The sequence below is a fragment of the Sapajus apella genome, unplaced genomic scaffold (assembly GCF_009761245.1).
Source record: "Sapajus apella isolate SASKATOON/1434 unplaced genomic scaffold, GSC_monkey_1.0 scaffold95, whole genome shotgun sequence".
In the NCBI taxonomy this organism is placed as follows: domain Eukaryota; kingdom Metazoa; phylum Chordata; class Mammalia; order Primates; family Cebidae; genus Sapajus; species Sapajus apella.
Window position 1 is genome coordinate 1,704,666 of NW_022437035.1, and position 9,902 is coordinate 1,714,567.

General features: G+C 47.9%; 1 protein-coding gene across 1 annotated transcript in view; it reads right to left on the reverse strand.

The window, feature by feature from the left end:
- Window positions 1-8,719: 8,719 nt before the first annotated feature.
- The window catches only part of TMEM211 (transmembrane protein 211), a 4,413-nt gene continuing 3,230 nt past the window's right edge, over window positions 8,720-9,902 (reverse strand). The window contains exon 2 of the mRNA XM_032256689.1: window positions 8,720-9,387. Within this exon, the coding sequence (XP_032112580.1) occupies window positions 9,125-9,387 (263 nt within the window). The 3' untranslated portion in view covers window positions 8,720-9,124. The remainder of the gene's footprint in view (window positions 9,388-9,902) is intronic.

Genomic DNA, 9,902 nt, shown 5'->3' on the forward strand with positions numbered 1-9,902 from the left:
GGCCAATGAGTGAAACCCTGGCTCTCCTAAAAATACAAAAAAAAAAAAAAGAAAAAAATTGGCCAGGTGCAGTGGCTCACGCCTGTGATTGCAGCACTTTGGGAGGCTGAGGCAGGTGGATCACCAGGTCAGGAGATCAAGACCATCCTGGCCAACATAGTGAAACTCCATCTCTACTAAAAAGACAAAAATTAGCTGGACATTGTAGTGTGCACCTGTAGTCCCAGCTACCTGGGAGGCTGCAGTGGGAGAACTGCTTGAACCCAGGAGGCGGAGGTTGCAGTGAGCCGAGATCGTGCCACTGCATTCCAGCCTGGTGACAGAGTGAGACTCTGTCTCAAAAAAAAAAAAAAAAAAATAGCTGGGCGTGGTGGCGGGCACCCTGTCGTCTCAGCTACTTGGAAGGCTGAGACAGGAGAATAGTTTGAACCCGGTAGGCAGAGGCTGCAGTGAGCTGAGATCACGCCACTACCCTCCAGCTCAAGTGACAGTGCAAGACGGTCTCAAAAAAAAAGAGAAGGCACACAGGAGTCCCTCACACGTCTCTCTTGGGAGTCTCTCACACGTCTCTCTTGGGAGTCTGGGATTCCATTTGTTGTATTTTCTCCTTTTCTCTCCTCTGTCTGATGCCAGGAGATACTTCTTTTCTTCTTTTCAAGAAAAGCATCTCCCCACCTAGGTGATGGCACCCAAAAAGTGTCCGTAGGCCTGAGACAGTCAGAGCTCTTTGTGATCCTGCTTAGATCCCCCCAGGCAGGGCAGAGCCTACGTCCTGCTGCCAACTTGCAGGAAAAACTGCGTCACCTTCCAAGTATTGGGTCTTGGAAAGGTGTGTGTTTTGTGAAAGCTACTTGATGGTGGTGGAGGGCGGCTTTTCTCTAAGTGCGGTTACTCAGGGCAAAGGAGGAAAAGGAAGGCAGAGGTCGGCCAGGGTAGAGTGTGGTGTGTGTTTTCCTTGGGAAATACCTGCTGATAAACTAGATGCAGGGCTGTGCTGGGTCTGGGAACAGTCCCCTCCAGGTCGTCACACAGAGTGTCACCAAATCACAAACAGACCCGAAGTGAGCGTTCAATAGAGCAGTCTTCCCGCTCTTCTCTTCCGAGAATGCACCCAGAATCGGAGAAACCCAGCAAGCATCCGAGGGAAAGGCTCTTCCCGGGAGACCTGCCACCTCTAGGGTGGTCAGAGGATGACAGCTGGGGTTCTGGAGGCGGGAGAGGATGGGTGAAGCAGCGTGGTGAAGCATTTTCGGAGGGGCGTGTTAGTCCTCCCACCCTGAGCACACTGGGATGGAAACGCATCCTTGCCTGGTGTGCTTGTGAAGGCTGATTTCCCTTGGCTGCAGGAACTTCAACGGCACCCGAACCTCCAGCCTCTGCCCAACCTCTGGTGCAGGGTGGATAGAGGTCTAGTCAGCCCTTCCTGATGACAGTTCCGTGGGAGACGCAAGGCTACAGTAGCCTTCACGGCTCCCAGCTCCTACCCCACCCCGCCAAAGCAGAAACGGGAGACGGCAGCATTCTGGCTGCCGTCAGACTTGCGTCTCCCTGTCCTAGGTACCCCAGCTTCCCAGGACAGGAAGAAATGTGCAAAAGGCCCCTCTGGAGAAAACTTATTTTGCCATTCAGCTGTTTGCTACAGAGGATGTTATTTTAGCAAGAGCCAGGTCCCAGACCTTCTGATTCCTATTTATTTTTTTAACAGACTAGTCTCAAAGTACAGCACAAAATCTCTTCTCTGCCTTCTCTCGTGATGTTCCAGAGAGCATCTGTGGTTGTGATTTGGCATAAGTCGTATTTATTTAGTTTACTGTGCCTATTCAGATCTCTGTACGTTGTGTGTGTTTCTGTGTCCTGGATAGGATGCGTGAGAGTTGTTTTGTCCATGGAGTGCACTCTCTCTTTCAGTGTGGCCCACATATCTTGTAAGTGTTTGCTGAAGAGTTGTGTCTATATAGAGAGAAAATATATATAAACAGAGAAATATGTGAATCGGTTATTTTTTGTGTCTTTTTTTTATTTGAAAGAAATGTTTGCTTCTGAAGACTGCGTCTTCCCACTCACACCCTAGTGACCCTACGTGGGGTCAGATTTTTGTGATAGCTGCCTGGCCTTTTCCCAGAAAAGGTGAATCACTCCTGACCTCTTGTATTAGCTGGCGCTTACCACAAGTAGGGCTGCATTACAAATTACCCAAAATGTAGTGGTTTAAAACAGCCATGTATTTAGCTCATAATCCTGTGAGTCAGCAGTCCAGGCTGGGTTCAGCTGGGAGGTTCTTCTGTTCTCAGCCAGACTTCTTTATGTGTCTGTGATCAGCTAATGTCCAGATAAGCAGCTCTGCTTCTGATGGTTGTTGGGCTGTTGGCCAGGGCCGTAGGGGAAACTACGGGAGATGGGATTCCGCATCTCCCATCCTCCAGCAGGCTAGCTTAGGCTTGTTTACATAGCTGCGATGGCAGATCCCAGGAAGGTAAGCAGAAGCATGTACTCTCTCTTGGTGTCAGCTTCACTGGCATAAAGTCATTTCTGCCGCATTCTGTTGGTCAGAGTAAGTCACATAGCTAAGCCCAGATTCAAAGGGTAGGAAAATAGACTGTACTTCCTGATGAGTCTTTGGAAAGTGACACTGAAAAGGAGCATGGGCCAGGCACAGTGGCTCACCTCTATAATCCTAGCACTTTGGGAGGCCAAACCAGGAGGATCACCTGAGGCCAAGAATTTAAGACCAGCCTGGGCAACATAATGAGACTCTGTCTCTACCAAAAAAAAAAAAAATTAACTGGATGTGGTAGCATGTGCCTGTGGTCCCAGCTACTCAGGAGGCTGAAGTGTGAGGATCGCTTGAGCCCAAGAGACCGAGGTTGCAGTGAGACAAGGTCATGCCACTGCAACTCAGCCTGGGTGACAATGCAAAACTCTGTCTCAAAAAAAGAAAAGGGCACAGATGCACGGTGGGAGATAAGTGAGGCCATTTTTGCGAAGAGTCTAGCACATTCCCAAAGGTCCTGTGCACCCAGGCATTCCCAGTCAGTCAGCTATTTGACGTGGGAGTACAGCTCTAAATTAACACTTCCCTGAATCCCGACTGCTGAGCTAGCTCATTTCTCACCTCTGATCCTCCCAAAGACAGCGAGTTCATTTCCCCCGACATCTCTGGGTCTCACTCATGGCTGCCATTCAGAACTATCGTCATCAGGCAGTGAGCACCTTGCACAGATCCCCACCTCTGTCAGTCTCTAAACATGGACTGAGGAAGACTGGTTTTCAGCTACAGACGCACAGCCTGATTTAATATAATGGGCACCATCAAAACTTCAGGTTTTAAATTGAAAAAGATTTCCAACTAAGCTAGCAAAGTAGAGGAGTTTCCAGGAGGCACTGGCTGCTTGGGTGTGCCACATCACCACTTTCTTGGAAGACTCTTAGCAGGAGCAAGAATGAAACCCACAGCAGCCAGCAGGTGGAAGCTCTTTTATCTGGGACATATGCTTCCGCCTGGGGGAAGCTTCTCAGGGCAAACACTGGTCCTGATGTTGCCACTGTCCCTGGGAGCCTCCAGTCTAATTTCTCTGACTTCAACCTGAACTCCGTCCGTCGGGCCCTCCTCCTGGAGGGCTTCACTCTTGTTTGCAGCTGCCTGGCATGGCCAGACCTGGGGAGTGCTGGGTACCTGTTGCGTGTGCGCTGGTCATGTGCACTGTTGGGCTCTGATCATTAGCAATACATTTTATGGGGGAAAAATCCTAAGAGAACATTTTTGCTTTTGTAAAGGCTTTTCTAACTACACACACTTGGGCTGGGCATGGTGACTCACACCTGTAATCCCAGCACTTTGGGGAGGCCAAGGAGGGCAGATCTCGAGGTCAAGAGATCAAGACCATCCTGGCCAATGTGACGAAACCCCATCTCTACTAAAATACAAAACTTAGCCAGGCATGGTGGTGTGCACCTGTAATCCCAGCTTCTCAGGGGGCTGAGGCAGGATAATCACTTGAACCCGGGAGGCAGAAGTTGCAGTGAGCCAAGATCATGCCACTGCACTCCAGTCTGGCAACAGAGCAAGGCTCTGTCTCAAAAAAAAAAAAAAAAAAAAGTTTATTTTGGCAAGGTTGAGGATGTGCCCATGATACCACAGCCTCAGGAAGTCCTGAGGACATGTACCCAAGGTGGTTGAGACACAGCTTGGTTTTATACATTTTAAGGAGACAAGAGACATTAATCAATATATCTAAGAAGTACATTGGTTCATTCTGGAAAGGCAGAACAACTTGAAGCAAATACGAAAGACTTATATTTTGTATTTGAAGCGGGAAGAAGCGTACAGGTCACAGATGAGTGAGACACAAACACTTGAATTCTTTTCCATTTCTGACTGGCCTTTCCAAAGGAGGCAATCTGATACACATCTCTCTCAGTGAGCAGAGGGCTACTTTGAATAGAATTAGAGGCAGGTTTACCCTAAGTAATTTCTGGCTTGCGTTTTCCTTAGTGATTTGGGGGCCCACGATATTTGCCTTTCACACCTCTCAGCCTGAGTTTCCACTTCTCAAAGTGGAGATAATAATTCCTCCTTTGGTTCTGGACTGAGCCTTGACCCCTCCACCTCATTCACTGGAACCCTCTGCCCCTCAGCATCACTGAGGATGGGGCTGGGAACCCATTTGTCCTAAGTTCCCATCATCTGCCTTTCTCAGGTTCTCAGGTGAGACTTTGAAACTTCAGAGAATGTGCCTGTAGGAGGAGACCTTTGGAAAAAGTGAGCCTTGGGCCCTCCTGGGCTGTGTCTTAGAGAAATTCCGAAATTGGGTGTGATGAGGCCGTCAGTTCTTGACAGGAGCTGCATTTACAGTGATCTGCACCTGCTTCTGCTGTCAGGAAAGGGCTCCCAGTGTCACACCTTTCTGGCCTCCAAGCCACTGGGCATAGTGAGAGCTTGAGCCCAGGACAGGTATAAACTCTGGAGGAGCACAATTTGATACTTCGTGAAGTACCAGTTTGGCGATTCATTTCTAAGTCAACTTCAGCAGAATTCAAATGACCATCAGGATTGTGGAGACTTTCCATTACACGAGGATGTGATACAGGGACCCTCTGGTGTCTTCCTGGCTTTCTTTTTTAAGATTTGTAGGCACAGTAATTTCCAGGCTTTGTAGGTGCGGGACTCCTTGTAAACAATGAATGCCTCTTGTTTTGATAAAGAAAACATAACACTCCATCTATTGCCATAGAAAGACAACAGAGTCTCTCTGTAACTGATTTCGCTTTATGGGCTGGAGAATCATTCCCTTTGGCATGGCTGAAACAGTGCAAAGAGAAAGTTAAGAAACTTGAGGACCGTAGTGAGATTATTATAGAGAAGAGGGAGCATGTTGCAAGCACCAGGAGGTGATGTGTAGACTGAGTTTGGATTCTACTTGGTGGCTCCCACTTGCCCCTCATTGTACTGGGATCTGCCTGAGGCTTAAGGAATCTTCCCACATGAGACTGGTTTGCACTGAAGTGCTTCTGATAACAGTTGAAATGAACCACTTGTCTTCAAGTCCATTTGAACACCTTGTGGTATCTTCCTAGACTTCCAATTCCTTTTTTTCTATTCTATTCTGTTTTTAAAAGCTGTCAGGCTGTTCTTATTGTTCAGACTGAAAGGTAAATACCAAGCTGCATTCTCTGTGATCGATGTGTCTTCAGAATAAGAGAATCACTCTTGGGGGTTGTTCATGTATATTCTTGGGTGGATGTTTCAAGCCAAAAGAGTTTGATTATGATGAGCTGGATAGATGGGGACAGAGGGAACAAATCCAGGTGTTATTTTGCATCTACCACAGAGTCTGACAGACCTGGGTTCAAATCCCAGCTCCGCCACTGATAGGTTATGTGGCCTTGGGCAAGTCATTTTACCTCTCTGAGCCTCAGTTTCCGCTTCTGTGAAATTGGGATAAGAAAGACTCCCGGCCGGGCGCGGTGGCTCAAGCCTGTAATCCCAGCACTTTGGGAGGCCGAGGCAGGTGGATCATGAGGTCAAGAGATCAAGACCATCCTGGTCAACACGGTGAAACCCCGTCTCTACTAAAAATACAAAAAAAATTAGCTGGGCATGGTGGCGCGTGCCTGTAATCCCAGCTACTCAGGAGGCTGAGGCAGGAGAATTGCCTGAACCCAGGAGGCGGAGGTTGCGGTGAGCCGAGATCGCGCCATTGCACTCCAGCCTGGGTAACGAGCAAAACTCCGTCCCAAAAAAAAAAAAAGAAAGACTCCCTTAAGGAGAGAAATGTCCATTGAGTGTTTCTGCCTGCTCAGCATCCTTCCCCACTTCCGGTACCAGCACTCCCCCAGCATCCTTTGGGGAACTGTAACGGTGACCTTCTAGTGAGACCTCTGACATGCTCCTCCCTGCCCAGGGGTGGACATATGGCCCATTGCAGGCTGATCAGAGTCCTTCCCTGGGATTTATATATACCAAGAGAGGAAACAGAAGTTCACTCTTTCCTCTGGGGCAGGTATGCTAGGAGATGCCAGCCTAGGGCCGCCTAGGACCATGTCTCCTACAGAAATGAGTCAGGTGTGGCTGGGTCCAGGTGTTCAGATGAAGTTTTTAGAGCTCCACCTCTCTCCATCTCGTGCTTCTGTTCTCCTCCATGGTGGCTTCCACAGAGCCCATGCCCAACTCTGAGTCAAGCTTTCTGACCAGGCTCGATTTGCCAGAAGGGCTCATTTACCCATCTTAAAGCCCAAGGTAGCCACAGAGTGGATGCGGGTCATTTTTTACAGGAAGATTAGGTGCTGCTCCCAAAGAAGAGCAATGTGTCAAGACAGGAAAAAACCAACAGATCGACTCCTGACAAAGCAAGCAGCATGTGCCAAGCCGTAGAGGTGGGAATATTCCCCAACCAAACTGAGGGTCGGGCTGCTATTTCTCGTGGCCCAGTAAAGAGATGCAGATGAACTGGTGAGGAAGAGAGTTTTTATTTCTGTAACTGGTGACAGGGAGAAGGCCTGGAAATTATTGCCAGACCAACTCAAAATTACAAAGTTTTTCAGAGCTTTTATACCTTCTAAGTTATATGTCTGTGTGTAAGCGTGCATTCATCTAAAGGCAGGAGTGGGCCGTGTGCAGTGGTTCATGCCTGTAACCCCAGCACTCTGGGAAGCTGTTTGAGACCAGCCTGGCCAACATGGTGCAACCCCATCTCCACTGAAAATACAAAAATATTAGCTGGGTGTGGTGGCACACACCTGTAGTCCCAGCTACTCAAGAGGTTGAGGCATGAGAATCGCTTGAACCCAGGAGGCAGAGGTTGCAGTGAGCTGAGATCACACCATTGCAGTCCAGCCTGGGCAACAAGAGCAAAACTCAGTCTCATCAATCAATCCATCAATCAATCAATGATAAATAACTTCTTTTAATCTATAGCTAAGGTCCGAGTCTTGAAGACCTTCCTCTGGAGCCTCCATAAATTTACTTAATCTAAACGGGTCCAAGTAATGAGGTGATCACCCTTATCTTATCTCCTGCTAAATCACAGGAATTTGGGGAATGCCTTCAGGCCTCCAATAAACTTATTTGTGGAGGCCTGGGGAGTTTCTTCAGACCCCCGATAAAACTTGTTTAATCCTACATGGATCCTGTTAAGAACTCCTTCATTATTTTGTCATCCTTTGAGGCCCAGGAAAGGCCTCGGCACAACTCTTGGTGGGCTTTTGTTGCATTCCAGCCTTTGTATAAGGGCACTGGCTTTTAATATTTAACTTAACCACTGGGTCCGGAAACAGCTGTTACGGAGGCCTGCATTGGGTGAGACCGGACCTGCTACAGGAAGAGGACTTCTGTGGGCTTGGAATTTCACCGTGGCTGAAAGGAGAGGCACAGGGGTTGGGTGGGTGACAAGAAAGAACCTGAAGAGAGAGGTTGGAAATGGATTCTAAAGAGTCCCAAGTAACAGTGTAGTTTCCACATCAGTGGGATTATTTGCATGAGGAATGAGACAAGTCCTTAACTCCTTCTCCCACATCCAACATTGGCTCAAAATATTTTTTTTTTGAGATGGAGTCTTGCTGTGTTGCCTAGGCTGGAGTGCAGTGGCGTGATCTCAGCTCACTGCAACCTCTGCCTCCAGGGTTCACGCAATTCTCCTGCCTCAGCCTCCCAAGTAGCTGGGACTACAGGTGTGTACCATTACACCTATTTGTATTTTCAGTACAGACAGGGTTTCACCATATTGACCAGACTGATCTTGAACTCCTGACCTCGTGATCCACCCACTTTGGCCTCCCAAAGTGCTGGGATTACAGGTGTGAGCCACCACGCCTCGACCCATTGGCTCAAAATCTTGTACATAATAGGCACTCACTAAATATTTAATGAGAAAATAAATAATTTAAAAATTATCTAGAAAAGGAAAAATTATAAAAAGAGAAGGGAGAGGCTGGGCACGGAGGCTCACGCTTGTAATCCTAGCACTTTGGGAGGCCAAAGCAGGTGGATCACAAGGTCAGGAGTTCAAGACCATCCTGGCTAACATGGTGAAACCCCGTTTCTACTAAAATACAAAAAATTAGCAGGGCATGGTGGCGGGCACCTGTAGTCCCAGCTACTTGGGAGGCTGAGGCAGGAGAATCGCTTGAACCCGGGAGGCAAAGATTGCAGTGAGCCGAGATCATGCCACTGCACTCCAGCCTGGGTGACAGAGAGAGACTCTGTCTCAAAAAAAAAAAAAAAAAAAAAAAAGAAGAGAGAATATGCACATGCCCATTAAACAATGTCACTTTTGAGTGACAGCCATGGACTCAGAATTAGCCTGGGCACTTTTCATAAAGATGCTGAATTCTCAGCACAGTCCTATGGGGTAAGGATTGTAATAACAGCAGCTAATGTTTGTTGAACACTATGGGCCGGACATGGTGCAAAGTGCTTTATTTACCTAGAGTATTTCCAGTGAATTCTCACAACAACCTTATGAGGTAAGCATGATTGCAACTTTCATTTTCCAGAAGAAAAAACAGTTCCAGAGAGGTAAAGTGGCTTGCCTGAAGTCACACAGCAAGAAGGAGCAAAGGTGGGATTTGAATTTGGCTACAACATGATTTCATAAAACTGCGAAGTGTGCTCCTCCCAGGAGATTTTTTATTTGTTCATTTCTGGCACGAGGATGATTCTCTCGGTGGCACTGGAGAAGATGATGGTTCTCCCTTGGACCTTGGTTGTGTGGGGCCAGCTGATGATGGGCAGGAGGCTGAGCAGGACTGCACTGAGGATAGCGGTTATGTAACCCCAACCCAGCTGGCACTTACCACCGTGATACATGGAGGAGGCTTCGCAGACTTCCTTGACGAATGGAGAGGCCAGGCCGATTGGGAAAACCAACAACCCCACAATCATGGCAGTGGCTGGAGATAGCAGGAAGGAAAGCCAATGTGTTGGCCAAGGGGCAGCTCACTAGCCTTCCATCCCACGACCCATCCACCCACCACCATCTATCCACTCACCCATTCATTCATTTGCTTATCGATTGGCTCATCTCTCCTTTTACCCACCCACTCAACTATGCTTCCCACTATCTGTCCGTTCACTAATCCATCCATTCAAACATACTCTTACCCACTTATTTTCTCCATCCTTCTATTGACATATCCATTCACATATCTATCCATCTATCCATTTTCCTACTTAACATCCTGCTTCCACTCATCTGTCCACCCACCCATCATCCATCCTCATCCAGGCTACTCATTTTCTTTATCCATCCACTAAAATATCCAGCCATTCATTCGTTGTTTATCCATCCACTTACCAACCTGCTCATTTATGATATTTCCTAACCCCCATCCGTCCATTCACTTATCTATGGCTCATCTCTCCTTTTATCAACTACACCCACGCACTCAACTACACCAACTACACC